We start from the raw sequence: 25,498 nt of genomic DNA, 5'->3' as shown, positions 1-25,498 counted from the left end.
ATGTCTGGTGAGGACCTGCCTTACAACAGGCCTACAAGCCCTCAGTCCAGCCTCTGTCCCCAATAAGCTGAGAGTCTGAGCACTGATGGAGGGATTGTGCGTTCCTGGTGTAACTTGGGCAGTTGTTGCCGTCCTGTACCTTTACTACAGGTGTGATGTTCAGATGTTGTTAGACATGCGTTGTGTTCTGCCACTGCGACGACGATCAGCTGTCCGTCCTGTCTCCCTGTAGTGCTGTCTTAGCCTTCTCACAGTACGGACATTGCAATTTATTGCCCTGGCCACATCTGCACTACTCATGCCTCCTTGCAGCATTCATAAGGCATGTTCACGCAGATGAGCAGGGACCCTGGGCATCTTTCTTTTGGTGTTTTTCAGAGTCAGCAGAAAGGTCTCTTTAGTGTCCTGTGACCTTAATTGCCTACCCTCTGTAAGCTGTTAGTGTCTTAACGACCGTTCCACAGGTGCACGTTCATTAATTGTTTATGGTTCATTGAACAAGCATGGGAAACGGTGTTTTAAACCCTTTACAATGAAGATCTGCAAAGTTATTTGGATTTTTACGAATTATCTTTGAAAGACAGGGTCCTGAAAAAAGGACGTTTCTTTTTAGATATGTTTCCCCCCAGTGAATCCTTCCTCTCCTACACTCGCTGGGGAATCACCCAACTGCCTGCATCTGTTCTCCTTCCTCAGAGCCGTGCAGGCCAGGGAAGTGCACCAGACAATCTCTCGGACAAATCGAATCAAAGCCCAAAGGCATTCTTAAACAAGAGCGATTTTAACAAAGAGCGCTCTGTACAGGGGCCCTCCACTGCAGCAGTGTACTGGAAAGCCTAACGACCTGCAGCAGCGTAGCCCCAGACAGACAGATGTGTGAATAAACGCCTCAGTGTGCAAGCGTTCACACCACCCATGAGAAGAACAGTGTGTGGTGTTCTGTGGTCGCAGTGTAATACGTTGGATACTTGTCATAGATTTCATGCTGTGCTTGTTTGCCACGCGGTACCACTCTTCTTTTAATTGTTGTTGGTATGATCTTGATCAGTCTCTCTGAGCTGTACACATCTAAGTCTTTGGCATTGCCCTACTACCATGCTCTTTATGGACTAGGCCTAGTGATATCCCCCACCTGCATGTATGGTGGTACCCCCTGGCTTAGCACCCCAGGCCTACTGACTCTGATTGACTGACCCCCCCCCCCCAAATCTGAGACTGGCTCATTGAATCAAATACTCTTAACCCCCGCCCCTCCACCCGGTCTAAGTGTGTACTAGAGGTGGACCGATTATGATTTTTCAACACGATACCGATTACTGGAGGACCCCCCCCCCCCCAAAAAAAAAAAGCCGATACCGATTTAATCGGAAGATTTAAAAAAATATATAAAAAAATAAAAAAAGTTGATTTTATTTATTTGTAATGACAATTACAACAATACTGAATGAACACTTATTTTAACTTAATATAATACATCAATAAAATCAATTTAGCCTCAAATAAATAATGAAACATGTTCAATTTGGTTTAAATAATGCAAAAACCGTGTTGGAGAAGAAAGTTCCTTGCTCAGAACATGAACATATGAAAGCTGGTGGTTCGTTTTAACATGAGTCTTCAATATTCCCAGGTAAGAAGTTTTAGGTTGCAGTTATTATAGGACTATTTTCTCTCTATACAATTTGTATTTCATTAACATTTGACTATTGGATGTTCTTATTGGCACTTTAGTTTTACCAGTGTAACAGTATAGGTTCTGTCCCTGTCCTCGCTCCTACCTGGGCTCGAACCAGGGAACACAACGACAACAGCCACCCTCGAAGCAGCGTTACCCATCGCTCCACAAAAGCTGTGGCTCTTGCAGAGCAAGGGGAACAACCACTTCAAGTCTCAGAGCGAGTGACGTTTGAAACGCTATTAGCATGCACCCTGCTAACTAGCTAGCCATTTCACATCGGTTACACAAGCCTAATCTCGGGAGTTGATAGGCTTGAAGTCAAACAGCTGCTGGCAAACACACACATGCTGTTTGAATGAATGCTTACGAGCCTGCTGGTGCCTACCATGGCTCAGTCAGACTGCTATAACAGACTGCTACTGTTATAACATGATAACACACAGAAATACGAGCCTTAGGTCATTAAAATGGTAGAATCCGGAAACTATCATCTCGAAAACAAGACGTTTATTATTTCGGTGAGATATGGAACGTTCTGGATTTTATTTAACGGGTGGCATCCATAAGTCTAAATATTGCTGTTACATTGCACAACCTTCAATGTTATGTCATAATTACGTAAAATTCTGGCAAAATAGGCAGCCCAAACTGTTGCAAATACACTGACACAATTTTACCTGGTTAATATTGCCTGCTAACCTGGATTTCTTTTAGCTAAATATGCAGGTTTAAAAATATATACTTCTGCGTATTGATTTTAAGAAAGGCATTGATGTTTATGGTTAGGTACACATAGGAGCAACGATACGCACCGCATCGATTATATGCAACGTAGGACACGCTAGATAAACTAATAATATCATCAACCATGTGTAGTTACCTACTGATTATGATTGATTAATTGATTGTTTTTATAAGGTAAGTGTAATGCTAGCTAGCAACTTACCTTAGTTTCTTACTGCATTCGCGTAACAGGCAGTTTCCTCGTGGAGTGCAATGAGAGGCAGGTGGTTAGAGCGTTGGACTAGTTAACTGTAAGGTTGCAAGATTGAATCCCCCGTGCTGACAAGGTAAAAATCTGTCGTTCTGCCCCTGAACGAGGCAGTTAAACCCACTTAGGCCGTCATTGAAAATAAGAATGTGTTCTTAACTGACTTGCCTAGTTAAATAAAGGTGTAAAATAATAAATAAATAAAATATCGGCCAAATCGGTGTCCAAAAATACCGTTTTCCGATTGTTATGAAAACCTGAAATCAGCCCTAATTAATTGGCCATTCCGATTAATCGGTCGACCTCTACATTGCACAACCTTCAATGTTGATACCTAGGTGTGTGGTTAGACTGAACTCTCCTTCCAGACTCACATTAAGCATCTCCAATCCAAAATTAAATCTAGACTCGGCTCCCTATTTCGCAACAAATCAACCTTCACTCATGCTACCAAACATGCCCTCGTAAAACTGTCTATCCTTCCTTGACTTCGGGAATGTCATTTGCAAAATAGCCTCCAAAACTCTGCTCAGACTGCATCCAATTTGCTATCACAGTGCTGTCCGTTTTGTCACCAAAGCCCCATATACTACCCATCACTGCGACCTGTATGCTCTCGTTGGCTGGCCCTCGCTTCATATTCTTCGCCAAACCCACTGGCTCCAGGTCATCTATAAGTCTTTGCTAGGTAAAGCCCAGCCTTACCTCAGCACTCTGGTCACCATAGGAACACCCACCCGTAGCACGCACTCCAGCAGGTATATTTCACTGGACATCGCCAAAGCCATCTACTCCTTTGGCCGCCTTTCCTTCCAGTTCTCTGCTGCCAATGACTGGAACGAATTGCAAAATTTACTGAAGCTGGAGACCCATATCTCCCTCACTAACTTTAAGCACCAGCTGTCAGAGCAGATCACTGCACCTGTACATAGCCCATTTTGTAAATAGACCATCCAACTACCTCATCCCCATACTGTTATTTATTTTTTGGGGTCCTTTGTACCCCAGTATCTCTACTTGTACATTCATCTTCTGCACATCTATCACGCCAGTGTTTAATTGCTAAATTGTAACTATTTCGCCACTATGGCCTGTTTATTGCCTTACCTCCCTTATCTTACCTCATTTGCACACACTGTACATATACTTTTTTTCTATTGTGTTATTGACTTTTAGGTAGGTTTGTTTATTCCACGTGTAACTCTGTTTGTGTCACACTGCTTTGCTTTATCTTGACATGGTCGCAGTTGTAAATGAGAACTTGTTCTTAACTAGCCTACCTGGTTAAATAAAGGTGAAATAAAAATATATATAATAGTTCAATTCTGGCTAATTAATTACGGTCTTTGTTAGGAAGAAATGGTCTTCACACAGTTCGAGCCAGACAGCCCAAACTGTTGCATATACCCTGACTGCTTGTACTGAACACAAGAGAAGTGGCACAATTTCCCTAGTTAATATTGCCTGGGAACATGAATTTCTTAACTAAATATGCAGGTTTAAAAATATATTCTTGTGTATTGATTTTAAGAAAGGCATTGATGTTTATAGTTAGGTACATTGGTGCAATAACAGTGCCTTTTTTTGGGAATGCGCTTGTTAAATCATCACCTGTTTGTCAAAGTAGGCTGTGATTCAATGATAAATTAACAGGCACCTCATTGATTATTTGCAACGCAGGACAAGCTAGTTAAACTAGAAATATCATCAACCATGTGTAGTTAACTAGTGATTATGTTTTATAAGTTAAGTTTAATGCTAGCTAGCAACTTACCTTGGCTCCTTGCTGCACTCGCATAACAGGTGGTCAGCCTGCCACGCAGTCTCCTCGTGGAGTGCAATGTAATCGGCCATAATCAGTGTCCAAAAATGCCGATTACCGATTATGAAAACTTGAAATCGACCCTAATTAATTGGCCTTGCTCATTTTTAATCGGTCGACCTCTAGTGTGTTTATGACATGATGCAGCAGTGAGTGTGATGCAGTGGATAACCCCGGGGAGGGATGGTAGATGGGGAGGCTGGTGAACTGGTTCACAGTCAGTCAGTGATGTGGGCTGTGGTCGAGCCAGAGATCCTGTGCCGGGTGGGTTCTGAAGGGGCTCGGTCTGCCCCCCCTCCCCCTGCATTGCTACAGAGGGGCTGAGCTCAAGGGCTCCCTCCCACTCTCACTACATCACCTGTCACACCCCCTGACTGCAGAGGAGGGGTGTGTTGTCTGGTGAGGTGTTCTCCCCCTCCTAGTATTCATAATGTTTGGGATGAGTGTTTCTGTTTAGAAAAGGCTGCTTGGATGTTGACATGTTGGGTGAGTTATGTGATTCTGCTCTCATCTGTGTATGGGTCTGATTAGGCAATGGCCATTTGGACAATAGTTAAGCAAGAATCTTGGCACTGTCTAACTGCTTTGCTTTATCTTGGCCAGGTCGCAATTGTAAATGAGAACTTGTTCTCAACTTTGCCTACCTGGTTAAATAAAGGTGAAATAAAAAAAATAAAAAAATTGTGTGTCTGTGTTTTGGCATCCATTTTGAGTGTGAGTGAGATCCTGCTGTGTGTGTCAGACATGTAGGGCTGTGAGTCATAAAGGGCCAGGTTGGTTGTGGAATGTCTGTTGGAGGTGTGTGGGTTCACGTTCACACACATTAGATCAAACAAACACATCAGGGACAGAAATGTTGTGAAAGGATGTGGGATTGTCACTTCAAGATGCTAGCCAATTTTGGAACAAATGTTTCAGTCTGAGAAATGTCCCCCCCCCAAGGTGTTTAAAAAAAATCGCTGTGGTGTGTCTGTGCGGGGGGTGGTGCACTTGGTGGTAAGCTGTTACATCATCGCCACAGTGACAGGCAGTTAAATGCGTTGCCTTATAAGGCAACGAGTGCGAGAGGCAGGCAACGACAGGAAGAGGCAGTTAATGTGACAATGCTGTCTACTGGGCCAGCCTGCCTTTCTCGTTTGGTCACATTTTCTCATGCTCCCTCTTTCCCTCTCTCTCCTCCACATTGGATTTTGTTCCTGCCTTTTCAAAGGCTTTCTACAAATACCCCTCCCCTTCCCCTCTGTCACATTCTGGGTTTCGTCCTTGATCTTTAAACCTTTGCCTGACTTAATGTTAATGAGAAAGGTATATGTGATTGATTATTCCACTGCCAGAAGGCTTTGGTCTTAACGTGTTTTTGGTGATTTCAAACGAGCATTCACAAGATGAAACATTTTAGTCGTGACACTACTCATCTCTTTAATTTATAGGCCTAGGCTATGTTTCATAAAATGGGCTGTGGAATCCCATCGAGGGTTCATAGTTTCAGATCTTGCAGACCAGACTGACTATCACTATTAAAGAGATGATTCCAGGCTGTGCTATTGCGGAGGCTGTTTTAGACATCTCCTCTGACTCTGAGAACCTCCGTGGAGGAGGTCACAGATTTAGAACAGATGAGGTGCAGGCTATTGAGGCCAGATACACACCTGCCACAGTGGGAATGTTTGGAATAAAGCAGAAATGTCACACTCCCCTTTCTCTCTTTCTCTCACCAATGCTCTGAAACAAGTCCCAGGAATGATTACCTAAGCATGTTCAGCTGGGCACAAATGCCAGGGTTCCCACCAAACATTTCTGCTTGTTCTTACATCGAAATGGAGTTGGAGTCATGAAGTTAGGACTGTTGCCTTTGTTTTAGGACAGCGCTTATTCCAGGTACACCCATTTTGATTTGAGGAAATGACTATCCTCCCCCATAATCCTCTGTCTTTGACCAAATGACTCATTGGTACTCCAGTTCAATGTTGAGATGTCTGGGACAAGGGCAGCATCAAGTTCACAGTAACCTGTTAAAAATGTGCTGTCGCTTGGCCACACACTGAGAAGAATTTCTGTGTAGGTGTCAAGCAGACAGCTCACCCCCCACAATCTTGGCCAGCTTTACTGATGGTGTGGGTTGCTGGAGTGGTCATGTGGGCCTATGCAGAGGAGGTGGTTTTACCAACCGAGCACCCTGTTTGGTTGCAGTGAGTCTGCGGATTAAGTTTGAAATACCTCATGCCTGGCTGAGTAAAGTGAGAACTACCGGTTTGAGGAACGTCCTACTCATAGTTTGAGTAAGACGTCTACATGGGTTGATTCCCACTCATGTGGTTGCTACTCAGATTGACCACAGTTGCCTTGTTTAGAGTGCTTGTGGTTGCTTTATTCGTGCCTCAGCTGTGCTTCACTGTCCTGCACTTCTTGTTTCTCTTTGTAATGGCTTCCCCTTTCAATGGCCAGGCGGAAAAGGTCAGCAGCCACTATGGTTGGACTGCTTTTTGCTCTGGTAAGCCACTACAGAGAAGGAGATGCTCTGGTAAGACACTACAGAGAAGGAGATGCTCTGGTAAGACACTACAGAGAAGGAGATGCTCTGGTAAGACACTACAGAGAAGGAGATGCTCTGGTAAGACACTACAGAGAAGGAGATGCTCTGGTAAGACACTACAGAGAAGGAGATGCTCTGGTAAGACACTACAGAGAAGCAGATGCTCTGGTAAGACACTACAGAGAAGGAGATGCTCTGGTAAGACACTACAGATGCTCTGGTAAGCCACTACAGAGAAGGAGATGCTCTGGTAAGCCACTACAGAGAAGGAGATGCTCTGGTAAGACACTACAGAGAAGGAGATGCTCTGGTAAGCCACTACAGAGAAGGAGATGCTCTGGTAAGCCACTACAGAGAAGGAGATGCTCTGGTAAGCCACTACAGAGAAGGAGATGCTCTGGTAAGCCACTACAGAGAAGGAGATGCTCTGGTAAGCCACTACAGAGAAGGAGATGCTCTGGCTTTAGTACAGATGATATCAGAAAATAACACATTTACACTGTCTCATTCATAACGTTACTCAAATAGTGTTTTCTGCTCATTAAAAAAATGCCTTGAATAAACAACTCAATTCTCATAGATTCGATTAGCAAAAAATTCTCTAGTTTGAGTGACGGATGGAACCACACCCTTAAGTTGTCTCCCATCCTCCCATCATTGTCTAGACCACAGTAGGGGAAACCTGCATAGCTGGATACATTATGTGGGAAGGCTGTGTCATCATTATGGTGACCAGCCCCGTTTGATGCTGTCCTCCATCACTGCTTACTCAGAGGCTGCAGGGAATTCAGGCTGACCTAAGCAATATCAAAGCACCTGTTGGGTGACTCCTCACAGTACACATCCTCCCTGTTTGGCAGCATTTGACAGCTTTTTCTCCAACCCAGCACAGACATGCATAACCCTAATATGATGCAATTAGTTCACCAAGGGTTAATGATGATAACTGCCAATACTTCTCTGGGGCTGCCAGATTGTGACTAACTCACAGAGCCATGTAATGACATCAGCTTATTTTGTTATTGGCTGAACTGCTGCTTTGTTATTAAAGGTCAAAACGTGGAAAGCAAATACACGTCTTTGGGGGTGGCCCGAAGTCGGGCATATGTAACTTACTCAAAGGTCTCGCAGTGCAACCGCAAACTCACTGAAGGTCATTTCTAATGTCAAGCAATTTCTTTACATGCCTTAATGGTCAAGTTCCATTTTGATACTCTGATGGTACATAATTGACATGCATGCAGTTTTATGACTACTAACTGATACGGAAGAGTAGAAACGGGTGAAGAATACCTACCATAAATCATGGTCTATCAGAATGTGTGTGCCACAGACTATGGTCTGTCTGCATGCCTCCATTGTGTGGGATTCAATGGTTGTGTTTCCAGGCGTTGGCCTCGAACTGGGAGACTGAAAGGGATCCTTATCTCATGTTTGATGCCCCACAATGCCATTTTAAGAATCAGGATAGGGCACAATCCTTAAGAGCTCGCCTCTGCGCAGGGGAGGAGAATTTGGGCCGGAAGGAAACCCTTTAATTGAATTTTCCATTTATTTCCGGACCTGTCATGCCGACTACATTCAACATGTAAACCCTGCTGCAGTATCTCTCTGACCTGTGATTTATTTTGGCATTATACCCCATGTATTTATAGGTGTCCATGTCTGTGTTTGAATTGGAAAGGCCCAGTCTTCCCCCTAAGCCAACTCCCAAAACGATGTCTGGAGAGCACTATTTAGTGTGCACACTCTTATCTCCTTTCCTGACAGGATTGGGTGCGTTTACATTTGGCATTTTCTCTGAAAGTGATCGGGATCCATGAGTGGCCGTGAGAGCATTTCCTTGGCAAACACGTCAGTAGTAGTGTAAAGGTTGCTATTCGTTATGAAACCGTGAACAAACATGACTATCCCAATCTTATCTTGGAGTGAGCTCAGTTATTTACGGCACATTTTAGATGCACCAATGTGGAGTATCATGCTAAGAATAGACTGAGTTTTCTAGTTTCTAAGTTTGTTAGCTATGGCGGTGTTGCACTGATAAATAAATATCATTCCTAATGATTCATATGAAGACAAGACAATCTCCTTCCTGGATGTAGACTAAAGGATGGGCGCACCCCCCCCATGATTTGCGGGCAGCTGATTAGCCAAGTCGAAGTGTTTGTGAACGGGTGGTATGAGGCGGGTAGCAATGCAATGTGATGTCAAATACAGAGTTAAGGCGCCTAAGGTTGCTGATTCTAGTGGCTGCAAGAGCTGTGGAGCCCAGTTTTATTTGCCCACTGACTCTCTCTTGAAGTTCCAATGCTGCCATTTTTTTTTTTACCCTTCTAGCGCGGGGGTTCCGCTAGCGGAACACCTCCACAACATTCTGCTGAAAAGGCAGCAGGCGAAATTCTAAAATATTTTTTTATACTTTCACACATTAACATGTCCAATACAGCAAATGAAAGATAAACATTTGTTAATCTACCCTTCGTGTCCGATTTAAAAAATAAACAAATATTTTTTTTTTTAAAGCACAACATATGATTATGTTAGATCACCGCCAAGTCGAAAGAACACAGCCATTTTTTCCAGCCAAAGATAGGAGTCACAAAAAGCAGAAATATAGATAAAATTAATCACTGACCTTTGATCTTCATCAGATGACACTCATAGGACATCATGTTACACAATACATGTATGTTTTGTTCGATAATGTTCATATTTATATCCAAAAATCTGTTTACACTGGCGCCTTACGTGCAGTAATGTTTCGATTCCAAAACATCCGGTGATTTTAGCAGAAATACTCTTAATAAACATTGATAAAAGATACTAGTGTTTTTCACAGAATTAAAGAGACTTCTCCTTAATGCAACCGCTGTGTCAGATTTCAAATAAATTTTACGGAAAAAGTATAATCTGAGAATGGTGCTCAGATCCCAAAACAGCCAGAGGAATCGCCGCCATTTTGGAATCAACAAAGTTAGAAACAACACCATAAATATACACTTACCTTTAATGATCTTCTTCAGAAGGCACTCCCAGGAATCCCAGTTTGACAATGTTCCATCATTTATGTCCAAATATTCACATGTTGTTAGCGTGTTCAGCCCAGTAATCCATTTTCATGAGGCGCAAGCATTTCATCCAGACGACAACTCGAAAAGTTCCGTTACAGTGCTTTAGAAACAAGTCAAACCATGTATGGAATCAATCGTTAGGATGTTTTTAACATAAAACATCAATAATGTTCCAACCGGAGAATTCCTTTGTCTTCAGAAAAGGCACTGGAATGAGAGGTAACTCTGTCTGGAGCGCGTGTCATGAGACCGAGGCACTATGCCAGACCACTGACTCAAACAGGTCCCATGAGCCCCTACTTTATAGTAGAATCCTCATTCAACTTTCAAAAGACAGTTGACATCTAGTGGAAGCCCTAGGAAGTGCAACCTCACCCATATCTCAATGTGTACTCACTCGGTAGGCAAAGCTTTGAAAAACTACAACCCTTAGATGTCCCACTTCTTGGTTGGATTTTTCTCAGGTTTTCGCCTGCCATATGAGTTCTGTTATACTCAGTCATCATTCAAACAGTTTTAGAAACTTCAGAGTGTTTTCTATCCAATACTACTAATAATATGCATATATCGGCATCTGGGACAGAGTAGGAGGCAGTTCACTATGGGCACACTATTCATCCAAAAGTGAAAATGCTGCCCCCTACCCCAAAAAGGTTCAAATCTATTTCTAGGTAACAATTAAAGCTACAATATAACTTTTTGGGTGACCGCACCAAATTCACATAGAAATGTGAGTTGTAGATCATTCATTAAAAGCAAATCTAAGAAGCAGTAGATATTTTCTGTGTGCTATTTCTATGCCTTCTGATAAGTTTTCTTTTAGTTTTTGCATCTTTTGGTTTTGTACACCAGCTTTCATCTTTGGTTATGGACAATACACTACAGTTGAAAAGTTTGGGGTCACTTAGAAATGTCCTTGTTTTCCATGAAAACACATTAAATTAGTTGCAAAATAAGTAGGAAATATAGTCAAGACATTGACAAGGTCATAAAAATTTTTTAATTGAAATAATAATTGTCCTTCAAACTTGGCTTTCGTCAAAGAATCCTCAATATGCAGCAATTACAGCCTTGCAGACCTTTGACATTCTAGTTGTCAATTTGTTGAGGTGATCTGAAGAGATTTCACCCCATGCTTCCTGAAACACATTCTACAAGTTGGATTGGCTTGATGGGCACTTCTTACATACCATACGGTCAAGCTGCTCCCATACCAGCTCAATAGGGTTGAGATCCGGTGACTGTGCTGGCCACTCCATTATAGACAGAATACCAGCTGACTGCTTCTTCCCTAAATAGTTATTGCATAGTTTGGAGCTGTGCTTTGGGTTATTGTCTTGTTGTAGGAGGAAATTTGCTCCAATTAAGCGCGGTCCACAGGGTATGGCATGGCGTTGCAAAATAGAGTGATGGCCTTCCTTCTTCAAGATCCCTTTTACCCTGTAGAAATCTCCCACTTTACCACCACCAAAGCACCCCCAGATCATCACATTGCCTCCACCATGCTTGACAGATGGCGTCAAGCATTCCTCCAGCATCTATAATTTTTTTACTGCGTTTCATGAATGTTCTTTGATCTGAACACTTCAAACTTAGATTAATCTGTCCATAACACTTCCCCCCCTCCCCCCCCCAATCTTTCTCTGTCCAGTGTCTGTTCTTTTGCCCATCTTAATCTTTTATTTTTATTGGCCAGTCTGAGATATGGCTTTTTCTTTGCAATTCTTCCTAGAAGGCCAGCATCCCGGAGTTGCCATTTCACTGTTGATGTTGAGGCGTGTGTTTTGCAAGTACTATGAGTACTATTTAATGAAGCTGCTGGATTAGCTAACACAACATGCCATTGGAACACCGGAGTGATGGTGGCTGATAATGGGCCTCTGTACGCCTATGTAGATATTCCATAAATCAGCCGTTTCCAGCTCCAATAGTCATTTACAACATTAACAATGTCTACACTGTATTTCTAATCAATTTGATGTTATTTTAATGGACAAAGAATTTTCTTTCAAAAACAAGGACATTTTTAAGTGACCCCCAACTTTTGGGCAGCAGGGATGGCAGGTAGCCTAGTGGTCAGAGTGTTGGGCCTGTAACTGTAAAGGTTGCTGGATCGAATCCCCGAGCTGACAAGGTAAAAAATCTGTCCTTCTGCCCCTGAACAAGGCAGTTAACCCACTGTTCCCCGGTAGGCTGTCATTGTAAATAAGAATTTGTCTAGTTAAATAAAGGTTCAATTAAAAAATATATATATATTTCACAGCTGTTTAGATGAACAATTATAATGTTTGCAACCAGGAAGTAGTTGAGTGATTCCTACATAGTGCATCTTTAAGTACCTTACTGTGATTGTTTCCAATTTAAAATAGGAAAGGAGCAATTTCTCAAGCAAGAATTTTAATAGGAGTGGTCTGAGTGGGGAGGGGACAACTAGCTGTTATTGGCAGAGAGGTTTGGAACTGTCTTATTGGTCTATTAACTAATTTACCACCTGGTGGTGTCACTGGGCAGGCCATAACTCCATCCCACCAAAACTGAAATTTCAGACTGTCTTTTCGAACAGCTCTTACACTAAAAGGGCATTTTAATTTTTTACAGGATTATTCTAAATTTATCGTGTGGAAATGTATATAAAACACAAGGAAATTGTTTTTGACTGCACTGGGCCTTAAATTACAGTGGCTCTTTTTTTGTAGGTAGCGTTCATCTATGGCAACACTTATAACAGTGGTGAAAGTATTTAGTTTAAAAAAATTTTTTTATTTTTTACCACAGTTCAGTTGCGAGGTCCCTGTCTGTTCACGCCTCTGACGCATTGGCCCACTCTGGCCTCACTGCTCTCTTTCCGTGTTCTTGCCCAAAACACCATGACCCAAACCAGCCGCACCTCAGAAGTTTGCTCTCAATAGACATAGTTGGCATTCCTGACATCATGCTAATTGAGATGACAGTCATTCCTTCGACGGCTCTCTGGACTCTCCCTCCACTTCGCTGGTTTAACCCAGCCTCTCAGCTGAGCTAAACTGGAGCGCAGATCTATGGAGCGGTGCACATCTGGAAGATTCCCTCGCAGGCCACTGCCACAGTCCCAGCCTCTCATTAAACACTCATCCTCTCACTGAGCAGGGAGGGAGTGGGGAGGCTAGAGTGGGCCGACATATTTCCTGTGTCAGCTGAGCTGCCTGTGGCCTACATACTTTACCCAGCCATGCCCCGGGCTGCTGCTGAATGGATACTACTAGGCCTGTTCTCCTCACTGTGACCGCTGCCCGGTGTCTCTTTTACAGTCTAACTTTTTTTTTTTAAATAAAATTTTTAAAAACTTTTCTCCCCGATTTCGTGGTATCCAATTGTTGTAGCAATGAGACAAGATACTAATGACTAACAACTCCCGTACGGGCTCGGGAGAGACTACGGTCAAAAGCCATGCATCCTCTGAAACACAACCCAACTAAGCCACACCAATGTGTCGGCGGAAACACCGTGCACCTGGTTACCTTGGTTAGCGCGCACTGCGCCCGGGCCGCCACAGGAGTCGCTGGTGCGCGATGAGACAAGGATATCCCTACCGGCCAAACCCACCTTAACCCGGACGAAGCTAGGCCAATTGTGCGTCGTCCCACGGACCTCCCGGTCGCGGACGGCTGCGACAGAGCCTAGGTGCAAACCCAGAGTCTCTGGTGGCACAGCTAGCGCTGCGATGCAGTGCCGTAGACCACTGCCCCACCCGGGAGGCCTTACAGTCATCCTTTTAAGGTAGCTGAGAGATTCTCTTAGGACTGCCTTCTCGGCCCAACTAAATCCTAGACCACTAACTAGAATTACAGCATGTACGTCAAGTGTGTGTTTGTGTCCGTGGTCAGATAAAGTTGTGTAATTTGGTATGTGTATTGAACATGGGAGCTGCAGTTGTTTAAGACTCGACTATTGTCACAACGTATAGGCTAATTGTCAGTTGACATTAAGCAACAGTCTGTGCTGAGAGCACTACTATTGACACACAACAGTCCACATTTGCACAATGGTGTGTCTTTACTGTCCTTAGTGTTGACTTGCTGGTCTGTAGGCTGTGGCCCTATACTGCTGTAGCTGTACCCCTCCTCCCAGCCTGGCTCATTCCCCAGGTCTTGCCTTGTAACAGGATATGGCCATAGGCAGGTCACTGAAAGGGTTAACCGAGCGGTGGAGCCCGTCAGTGAAACCCAACCCGGCCTCTCACAAAGACGGGAAGCTACATAAATAAATCAACAAATAAACAGCGCTTCCCTCTGCTGGAAGTTTCTACGGTGCAAAGTCCAAAATATTCCCCCGGTGTTTACTCTCTCTGTTGTACCCCCCTGTGGCAAGAGACTTCTAAAGAAAGGCCAGTAACAGCACAGGACTGCAGCACTAATACTTGTAGGTCACTACTTCTCTTTAGGCATTGCTTCCTCTAGTTGAGTCAACCTGACCTGGGGACAACTCTCCTGCCCACCATTGCTGTGCAGAACAGACTGTGTCCCACTCCCAATTCTCTCCTTCCTCCCAAAGTGTGCACTTGTTCACTTCCCTTCTCGGATTTGAAAGAAAAGGCCTGTTTATAAGAAATTACGGGTAACTCCCACCAGCTCATGCCTCTACCAATCCAACACTTTTATGCTTTGTGGGGTGTAGTGAACTAGTCCGCACCTCAGGAGGCAGGAGAAATTTATTGGGACACAATCTGAGACTCTTCCCCACTAGAGGTGTAGCCTACAGCCATTACATAACATGAGGTGGAGGTCATGTGTGGGTCACTGTCATGTTGGATGGCTTTGACACTCATGTTACATTGTACCTTCATGCATCATATTCACACCTCAACCAAATCGCTTTCCCCCTTTTCCTCTCCTCCTCCTCTGTTTTACTGGGCGACCATAAGAAAGCACACTAGAGATGTCAGGATAAACTCTATCAGACCTGTTTATCAGCTTCTGTTTACAGCAGTTTGCCCTAAATGGTCATTACTACTGACAAACTGAAACAATACTTTCTCACTGGTTAAGAATCTGCACTCGGACGAGTTCCTCTCTTAGTGATGGCTTGTCAGCACACGAAGTGTGTGTTTTTTTGTTTTTTTATGATCACTTGTCCAGACCTGACGGGGTAATGAGAGCAGAGCGACATCGGTACCAGGACATGCTCTTTTAAAGGCTTCTGTAATAGATTGGGCTGAGCCAGGGAGGGAGCCAGTCGCAGGGAACAGCCCAGGGCTTCTGTAATATAGGGGCCGGATCAGGGAGGGAGCCAGTCATAGGGAACAGCCCAGGGATATACTACTCCACCATTTAATTAATCTCTACCAGAAAGTCTGTGTTGAAAATGGTTGAGGATGAGTACTCACTACTGATGGTAGACTCTGGCCATGCATGAGTTTGGACTGGAGACCGGCTTTATGTAGGGAGAGTCATAGATGGTTAAGGCTTACAGCAATAAAAACATGACGACCATCAACGAATCCAATTCCCTCAAGGTTGCTTTGTGTCTTGCTGTATTACATTTTGGGAATTGAGCAGTGAGTCCATGATAAAAGCATGGACGACGGTGGTGGAGTGGTGCGTCACTGTCTATGGTGGAGCTGACCTTGAGAGAGTGCTGACATTGTTCAAACAGCTGTTTATGCATTCGGCTGGAGAGTGGTTCTGTCTGGGGAAACCGAACCCTGGCAGCGCTTTTGCATTTTAGTGTAACCACACCTCACCCCTCTGGATGTGCTGATGCTCTGCATGGTTCCCTCGCTACACTACATGAGCAAAAGTATGTGGACACCTGCTCTCATTTGAAAATCATGGGCGGGCAGCAGGTAGCCTAGTGGTTAGAGCGTTGGCCTCGTAACCGAAAGGTTGCAAGGTCGAATCCCCGAGCTGGTACAAATCTGTTCTGCCCTTGAACAAGGCAATTAACCCACTGTTCCTAGACCAGATAACCCACTGTTCCTAGACCAGTTAACCCACTGTTCCTAGACCAGTTAACCCACTGTTCCTAGACCAGTTAACCCACTGTTCCTAGACCAGTTAACCCACTGTACCTAGACCAGTTAACCCACTGTACCTAGACCAGTTAACCCACTGTACCTAGACCAGTTAACCCACTGTTCCTAGACCAGTTAACCCACTGTTCCTAGGCCGTCATTGAAAATAAGAATTTGTTCTGACTTGCCTAGTTAAATAAATAAAAATAATATGGAGATGGTCCTCCCCTTTGCTGCTAGAACAGTCAGCGGTTTCAATTCATTCCAAAGGTGTTCGATGGGGTTGAGGTCAGGTCTCTGTGCAGGTCAGTCATGTTCTTCCACACTGATCTCGACAAACCATTTCTGTATTGACCTTGTTTTGTGCACGAGGGCATTGTCATGCTGAAACAGGTGAGGGCCTTCCCAAAACTTTTGCCACATTTGGAAGCACAGAGTCATATACAATGTCATTGTATGCTGTAGCGTTAAGATTTCCCTTCACTGGAACTAAGGGGCCTAGCCTGAACCATGAAAACAGCACCAGACCATTATTCCTCCTCCACAAAGCTTTAGAGTTGGCACTATGTGTTGGAGCAGGTAGCGTTCTCCTGGCAAACCCAGATTTGTCCGTCGGCCTGCCAGATGGTGAAGCGTGATTCATCACTCCAGAGAACTCGTTTCCACTCCAGAGTCCAATGGTGGCGAGCTTTACACCACTCCAGCTGACTATTGGCAATGCAAATGGGGATATTAGGCTTGTGTGCGGCTACTCTACCATGGAAACCCATTTCACGAAGCTCCCCGACGAACAGTTATTGTGCTGAAATTGCTTCCAGAGGCTGTTTGGAACTTTGTAGTGAGTGTTGCAAACGAGGACAGACTATTTTTTTTACGGGCTTCGGCACACTGTGGTCCCGTTCTGGGGGGTGATCCTAGATCAGTACTCCAACATTGCTTTATGCGTATGGGCCCTGGTCATTCTTCCATACATGCATGGCTCGGGGTAGTCAGTCTCCAAACTCCCTTGAACTTGATGGAAGTGGTGTCTGATAACCAAACTTCCTCCTGCTCAAAGTGTGTGTTTGTGTGCTCTTGTCAGGAAAATACCATTTAAGTCCTAGCAGTCAACTAGTGAAATAGGCTGGCGTGTGGTGCTGGTGGACAGGCACAATGAGCTACCTGTTGCTGTGTGTTTTGAACAGTGTGGTTATCATGCGACTACTGCGTGAGACAAAGGGCATCTCACAGAACTCTAGTGCCTTGGCCAGCAGGCAGACCTAACTAATTGAGCTGTAGCCTAAGAATAGGTAGCTTTGTGTCGGCCAAGGCGTTGCCGACTGACTCCCAGACCTGTCTGTTACCTTCCATCCCCTTCCTGTACTCACTCAGAGGTGGACGACCCACACCTCTGCTGTCGCCTCTGACGAAATCCTCACAGGAGCTCATACAGCAGCAGTCATCATAATGATGACGATAATAACTTCATAATCAGTAGCATGTGAGCTTCCTCTGTTCACTGGTTTCCTCACCTTTGTGACAGTTGAGAACACACAGTATCACCCCCTCCCCGGTCCATGTCCCTGACTGGGCCCGTCAGCCGTTGTCCCTTAGGCCATATTGATTTCTCCCACATAAACACACGGCAGGGCATAGCTGCTAGCAGACTCATAGCTGCTAGTTCCACTGATTTACCAGCTTCTCTTCCAGAGCTAAGCTGGCCCTGCTGCTGTATGTTGGTGCCCGTCTTGTTTTCTGACTGGGAGACAGTGTGTTACTGACTGTGAGAGTGATGAGAGAGTGCGCTCATCAGTGAGGGATTTTATTACAGCAGGCAATGCTGTCATGGGGAAGGCACGGCGGTTGTGCAATAACATTGTGTGCGAGCCTACCTCATTCTTTCTAGGTGCAGCCAGCCAGCCACACCTTTACCTGTTTAGTGTGTCACAAAAGCAGATGTTTGACTAGGGTGCTGCGTGCGGCGTCAGGGAAAGTGTCAGAAGGAAGAAATGTGTGTGTAGGTAGGCTATGTGGGTTGTCGGTTCTTGCGTCTCCCTTGCATTCCTGCTCGGGGAGTGCTGCTGCTGGTGGGTCGGTCGGTTGGCAGGCAGAGACTGGAGTTGTTTGTCTCCTTGTTGGATAGCCCAGGTTTTAGACATCTATCTACATGACCCTTAACCCCTGTGAGGTTCAGCCCTGACACAAAGACCAAAGGTGACCTTTGCTGTGGTCAAACTGAGCAGAACACAGCAGAACTCTGAGTTATTTTGATCCTCGTTAGCCAGCTGGTGGGAATACCATACCACCCCCGAAAGTAGCTTTTGGAGAGAAAAAAACATTGTTTTTATCTCCAAGAATATTGACACGGTTTCCTCCTGGCTGTTGCCCTGTGTGTCTGTCCAGGTCGTTGTTTGTAGACCGAGAGCAGAGAATTCTGTAATCCACTTGACCTGTGTTTTACTAGGATCTGTCTCGAGTGGCAATGATCCTGCTCTGTTCTTCAACACCACAAGAATAGTGTCATCTAGTTGTTAGTACTGTGTACACTCAACCAACACATACCTGGCCATAGAAGGGCAAACTATTTGACTAGTTGAGTCAACGTTTGAGCGACGCTGAGTTGTAAAATCCCATTGTTAAAGCTGACAGGTCTGCCATGCCCAATCCCTTCCTGGCTTAGAGATGCACACCTGTGTCCCTGTGTGACATCATGTTTGGGATATGGTGCCAGAGCCTTAGTGCCCCATAGGGTTAGTAGTAGCCTAGTGTTGTTGCTGAACTCTGTTATCACAAGGAAGTAGAATACAATAGATTTTTTTTTCAATTGGTGGTTTTGTATCATGTAGGCTATTGGTGTCTAGCTAGAGTAATTTGAATGCGACCTGGTTATCTCTATGGTCAAGTTAGTTTTTGTTGTGTTGGTAATTTTTAACTGTGTTGATTTTTAGCCATTTTGTTTTTGTATTTTAATGGTACTGGGCTGTGACACATCCCTGCTTAGTTGGAGGCCGATGGCTTGCTGCAACGTGGGGGAGCATTGTTGGCAGGGGATGTTTGTGTCAGCCCTCCTCCCCTGTGCCTCTGGGTCTCGCTCAGGCAGGGGAGTGGGGGGCTGGGAGGCAGGGAGCGGGCTGACGGGACTCATTATATACATGCTGCTCAATGGGCCCTTTGTCTGGCAGCCCTTCGGAATGGGGGGAGAGCCAGGGCCAGCACCCTGTCATAATGTTGTCATACCGCAACACACCGTAACACCTTGACGGGCCATGCCTATCCTGCTGGGAGGGAGGGTTGACTGATCCCAACTTTGAGTTGGGGAAACAAGGCTTTTGGGGAGAAGGTGAAAGTGAGTTGGGGAAACAAGGCTTTTGGGGAGAAGGTGAAAGGGTGGGGCGGGCAGAAAGGAGTGTTCAAGCGGTAGCTCAGATGGGTTGAAATGGTACCATGTTGGGTCTCGTTGACTCTGGACAAGAGGAGCAAGGGTTAGGTGTCCCCTATCGCTACTGTTTGACCCACTCAGGAATCGGTGTGTTTTACTGGTGTTGGTGTGTATTACAGAAGCTATGTTCCAGTCTACTACACACACGGGGCCAAGAACCACAAGTGGTCCTCTTCTGATGCCATTTCTGACTGATAAAGAATAGCCCAGTCTGAAAGGAACATCGTTTAGCTCACATTTCAGTTGTCTTCTCTGTGGGATTTTTTTCTTCCTTTAAAAAAAAAAGAAGCAATTTGGGGAGAACATTTTCAACCCTCCACTAATGAATAGTGTGTGCCACAAGTTTTCAAAATAAGTACATTCGAAACACGTGTTTTCCACTGACTGTTTGTCACTAGAAAGTGCCTCGTGACCTAATGTAGGGGGGATAAAACATGAGTATTTTTTTAGCGTGGGTGCCGGTCTAGTTTTTAGTCATGTGTACAGTTAGCCTGATTCCCGGATCTGTTTGTGCTATCAAGTCAACTCCTTGTCATGCGAGCCCTTTAATGTTTGGCATGACAATGAGTTAACATGGTGGTACAAACAGAGGTGTGACCAGGATAGCGTACACCGCAGTATATCAACCGTACAGCTCACTCACCGATCGCCTAAAGCACTCGGTTAAATACTTACTGTTAGTTGAAGAGATTCATAAAGAGGCTCGAAGTATGAGTGCTGAAATAGGATCAGTTTTGCCTTTTAAAAATCCTAATGAATATGATTATATGGACAGGAGGACCTGATCCTAAATCAGCACTTCTACTCAGAATTATGTCAACCAATCATGGTGCACTTCCTGCCACGTGTAGCCTACTGTCTGAGGAACTTCAGCCCCCCCCCCTATTTTATTCTTTAATTATATTACTAGGTAAGTTGACTGAGAATGCATTGACCTGGGTAATAGTTATAGGGGAGAGGAGCGTGGATGAATGAGCCAATTTTTGTTCGACCAGAAGAGTGCCTCTTAGCCCTCCAACACCACTCTGTGCCCTCTCTGACCTCACTTCCTGTCTCTCTCCAGACGTTCACGGCCTGGTGCAACTCCCACCTGAGGAAAGCAGGCACGCAGATCGAGAACATCGAGGAGGACTTCAGGGATGGCCTCAAACTCATGCTCCTGCTGGAGGTCATCTCAGGTGAGCCAGCCCGTCAACTAGATCGTCATTACACATACCAAGCTCAACTACCACAGCTAATCTACTTTACTGCACTCAGCACCAATATACTGTTGCTTGGGCTTTGGTCAAAAGTAGTGCACTATGTAGGGATTAGTGTACCATTTGGGTAGACCGAGTGCAGTGCCAGAAACAGACTCTCTAAAGTACTAGTGTCTCCTGTTCTTTTGATACCTTTTCATCTAAGCAGTCTGGTCGTAGGCCATGGCTTTGGCCCTGTAGATGTTGTCTGTTTTGACTAGCAGCCCTGTGAAGGGTGATACTGTGACTTTAAAAGGAGCTGTGCCTGTCTGTTTTGCTGAGCCAGTGGAAAGGGCTGTTTTTGTCATGGGACTCTGGGCTCACTGCATTTTGTTTGCCTGTTTGTGTCCGTGTGTGTTCATCCACAGGGGAACGGTTACCTAAGCCCGAGAGAGGCAAGATGAGGGTCCACAAGATCAACAACGTTAACAAAGCGCTGGACTACATCGCCAGCAAGGGGGTCAAGCTGGTGTCCATTGGTGCAGAGGGTCAGTTTAGCTACCACACAAGCACTGCGCACACACACACACACACACACACACACACACACACACACACAGAGAGCACAACTCCAAAGCTCACAGCATCCTGCCAAATACATCTCCCACTTGGGAGCAAAGGCATTTGGCTGGAGAGGGAGGGAGCTCTGGGGGAGGGGCCCTTCACAAGGCCAGTAAATCAGGAGGAGGAACGGCTGTGTGCGCCCGACTCTGACGGTGCGACAGTGACCTTTCTGCTCCAGCTATCATGACAAACGGCCCCGCCAGCCTCCACTCCTCATTCCTTACTGCATGATATACACACAGCCCATTTGACATCGCTCCAGTTTAGCCCTCTAGCCCCCACCACCCAGACCAGCAGCCTACCACCCTACACCACCAAAGGACAAATGGTGAGACCGAGGCAGGCAGAGAGGGGGATATAAACTAAGTGACTGATACAATGTTGAAGCGTTGGATGTTCACAGGGGGACAGGCAAAACCATTGTCTCTTATCTGTTCAAAGCCACCGCAACAACTTGGGACATTGCTTGAATGCATTATGCATGCCTCACCCAGACAGATGTAAATGACATATATTTGAAGTTCACAAACGTATGCAGAACTAGTCCCAGATCTGTTTGTGCTATTATGACAAGTTGTTGACGTGACAGAGCAAACAGATCTGGGTTCAGGCTAATTCATAACTGAGTTGATATTTTATTGTATTTATGAGTGATATCCCCTTTTTCTCATAGAAATTGTGGATGGCAACGCCAAGATGACCCTGGGCATGATCTGGACGATCATCCTCCGCTTCGCCATCCAGGACATCTCCGTGGAAGGTCAGTCTCTCTCCTTTCAAATCTCTCTTCTCCTTCACCCCCCCCCCCCCCTTCCCCACTAGGTGGCTAAGGTTGGTTTAGAAAACAAAACTTTGCTTTATGTTCTTCCTCAAAAACAATTGAGGAAGAACCTGGGGGATGTCACTGTCCTTAAATCATATTCATTGATCCATTGCTGCTCTATGTTCTTATGCCACTAACCGAGCAGGCATTTTCCTCTTCTTTCACACACACACACACACACACTCTTACTCAAAACAGCTGTTGCTGAGGAGATTCCACAGGTTAATGCAACTGGGTCTCTCAGATACAATACACACTCACACACACTAAAAACAACTCACCTGCTCTGTTCTGCTGAGACCACAGGAGGTTGAGTGCGCCTTGCCAAGTGAATACAAGTCTGGCCTACATGCCTGCTCTGCTCTCACTGGCACTTGACTAAGACCGACAATGGCAGGAGAGATCGTTCACCCTGGCTTCCCCAGCTCCACTGTAGTCCTCTGTGACCGGGAGAGAAGTTCAACACGTTAGCCATCTATAATGTACACAGTCTAGGCTGCATCTGACTCTGAAATGGCACCCTATTCCTATAGGGCTCCTGGTAGTGCACTATATAGGGGAGAGGGCTCTGGTCAAAAGTAGTGCGCTATATAGGGAAGAGTGCTCTGGTCAAAAGTAGTGCGCTATATAGGGAAGAGGGCTCTGGTCAAAATTAGTGCGCTATATATAGGGAATAGGGTGCCATTTGGACATACCGTAGACTCCTCAAATTCACATTTGGACTTCGAAGCCAGTTCCTCTGCCTTTTTTCATTGTTCCCCTCTAATCAGGACCTGATTTAGACCTGGGACACCAGGTGGGTGCAATGAATTATCAAAGAGAACAAATCCAGCAGTACTCTGGACCTCCCGGTTAGGACTTGAATATCCCTGCCATAGACTTATCGAACTCCTTCTCCCCTTTCCAGAGACCTCTGCCAAGGAGGGCCTGCTCCTGTGGTGCCAGAGGAAGACTGCGCCCTACAAAAACGTCAACGTGCAGAACTTCCACATCAGGTAGCCTACGTGTACACACACACACACACACACATGCACAGCCTTGACAGCAGCTAGACGTCATGCCTGACAACAGAACTTGAGACCGGAACAGGCTATAGTATTTCTCCACAGACATTTTTTGACCTCTGAAAAATTCCACAGTAGTAAAGCCTGTTCAAACATTGCATCACTCACACACTCCAGGAAACTCTACCAGCTCTTCTAGAAAGACTGCCCCCTGCTGTTGAAAAGTAGGATAGACGTTAGAAGTATGTGCTTATCCTATGGATGTGCAGCATAGAACTGTCCTTTTTTTTGTATTTTATTATTATTAAAAAAATGTGCCACCCCCTCTTTTTCTCCCCAATTTCGTTATATCCAATTACCATCTTGGCTCATCGCTAAACCACGCTCCTTAACACCCGCACGCTTAACCCGGAAGCCAGCCACACCAACGTGTCGGAGGAAACACTGTCTACCGAAGTCAGCCTGCAGGTGCCCGGCCCTCTACCAGGAGTCGCTAGAGCACGATGAGCCATGTAAAGCCCCACCTGGTCAACCCCCTAACCTGAACGACGCTGTGCGCCGCCCTATGGGACTCCTGTTCACAACACAGCCTGGGATCGAACCTTAGTCTGTAGTGATGAGATGCAGTGCCGTCGACTGTCTCTGCTCTCTCTGATCTCTCTCTCTTCTCTCTCGCTCTCATATTGACAGCTGGAAGGATGGCCTTGCCTTCAACGCTCTGATCCACAGACACAGGCCAGAGCTCATTGACTACGACAAGCTAAGGAAGGTGAGTGGATCAGCACACACCTCGCTTTGATTGCATGACATGTCCGTGGCTTGTTTTCTCACCCTCTGATTGGTTGCTCAGGATGACCCCTTGACCAACCTGAACAATGCCTTTGAGGTGGCTGAGAAGTACCTGGACATCCCCAAGATGATGGATGCTGAAGGTATGCACAGGGCACAGTTACTCCTGCTGTGTGTGTGATTGTATAGTGTTTCTGCATATTCATACTGTATTCATTCATCTGACTACTCTTGCATCCCAAGACTCCATGACTCCAGTGTGCAGGTGGATGTGTTGTGACATCACGGCTGCTGTGGTCACCCTTACACACAGACAGTTAGCCTCAGCCACCCTCCTCCCTCTCCCTCCCTTCATCCTTCTCACTGTTTTTTCTGTTGGATTGTCCCTCCCCTATTTCCCTTGTCTGTGTGATCACAATTCTATCCTCCAGTTTGTATAACTGTCCCTGTGTCTCCCTCTGTGTATAACTGTCCCTGTGTCTCCCTCTGTGTATAACTGTCCCTGTGTCTCCCTCTGTGTATAACTGTCCCTGTGTCTCCCTCTGTGTATGACTGTCCCTGTGTCTCCCTCTGTGTATGACTGTCCCTGTGTCTCCCTCTGTGTATGACTGTCCCTGTGTCTCCCTCTGTGTATAACTGTCCCTGTGTCTCCCTCTGTGTATCACTGTCCCTGTGTCTCCCTCTGTGTATGACTGTCCCTGTGTCTCCCTCTGTGTATGACTGTCCCTGTGTCTCCCTCTGTGTATGACTGTCCCTGTGTCTCCCTCTGTGTATGACTGTCCCCGTGTCTCCCTCTGTGTATGACTGTCCCCGTGTCTCCCTCTGTGTATGACTGTCCCCGTGTCTCCCTCTGTGTATGACTGTCCCCGTGTCTCCCTCTGTGTAGAACTGTCCCCGTGTCTCCCTCTGTGTAGAACTGTCCCCGTGTCTCCCTCTGTGTAGAACTGTCCCCGTGTCTCCCTCTGTGTAGAACTGTCCCCGTGTCTCCCTCTGTGTAGAACTGTCCCCGTGTCTCCCTCTGTGTAGAACTGTCCCCGTGTCTCCCTCTGTGTAGAACTGTCCCCGTGTCTCCCTCTGTGTAGAGCTGTCCCCGTGTCTCCCTCTGTGTAGAGCTGTCCCCGTGTCTCCCTCTGTGTAGAGCTGTCCCCGTGTCTCCCTCTGTGTAGAGCTGTCCCCGTGTCTCCCTCTGTGTAGAGCTGTCCCCGTGTCTCCCTCTGTGTAGAGCTCTCCCCGTGTCTCCCTCTGTGTAGAGCTCTCCCCGTGTCTCCCTCTGTGTAGAGCTCTCCCCGTGTCTCCCTCTGTGTAGAACTGTCCCCGTGTCTCCCTCTGTGTAGAACTGTCCCCGTGTCTCCCTCTGTGTAGAACTGTCCCCGTGTCTCCCTCTGTGTAGAACTGTCCCCGTGTCTCCCTCTGTGTAGAACTGTCCCCGTGTCTCCCTCTGTGTAGAACTGTCCCCGTGTCTCCCTCTGTGTAGAACTGTCCCCGTGTCTCCCTCTGTGTAGAACTGTCCCCGTGTCTCCCTCTGTGTAGAACTGTCCCCGTGTCTCCCTCTGTGTAGAACTGTCCCCGTGTCTCCCT

The 25,498-nt window shown here is 45.8% G+C and overlaps 1 protein-coding gene across 4 annotated transcripts in view; it reads left to right on the top strand.

Annotated features, from left to right (window-relative positions):
* The window catches only part of LOC115141657 (alpha-actinin-4), a 48,101-nt gene that overhangs the window by 10,955 nt on the left and 11,648 nt on the right, over positions 1-25,498 (top strand). For all 4 annotated transcript variants that reach the window (XM_029680728.2, XM_029680727.2, XM_029680730.2 and 1 more), the window contains exons 2-7: positions 20,566-20,680; positions 21,109-21,228; positions 21,978-22,064; positions 23,035-23,122; positions 23,822-23,900; positions 23,982-24,063. In XM_029680728.2, coding sequence (XP_029536588.1) covers positions 20,566-20,680; positions 21,109-21,228; positions 21,978-22,064; positions 23,035-23,122; positions 23,822-23,900; positions 23,982-24,063 — 571 coding nt within the window. The remainder of the gene's footprint in view (positions 1-20,565; positions 20,681-21,108; positions 21,229-21,977; positions 22,065-23,034; positions 23,123-23,821; positions 23,901-23,981; positions 24,064-25,498) is intronic.

The sequence above is a fragment of the Oncorhynchus nerka genome, linkage group LG14, assembly GCF_034236695.1.
Source record: "Oncorhynchus nerka isolate Pitt River linkage group LG14, Oner_Uvic_2.0, whole genome shotgun sequence".
In the NCBI taxonomy this organism is placed as follows: domain Eukaryota; kingdom Metazoa; phylum Chordata; class Actinopteri; order Salmoniformes; family Salmonidae; genus Oncorhynchus; species Oncorhynchus nerka.
Note: the sequence above shows the minus strand (reverse complement) of the source record. Positions and strands in the feature narration are given on the sequence as shown.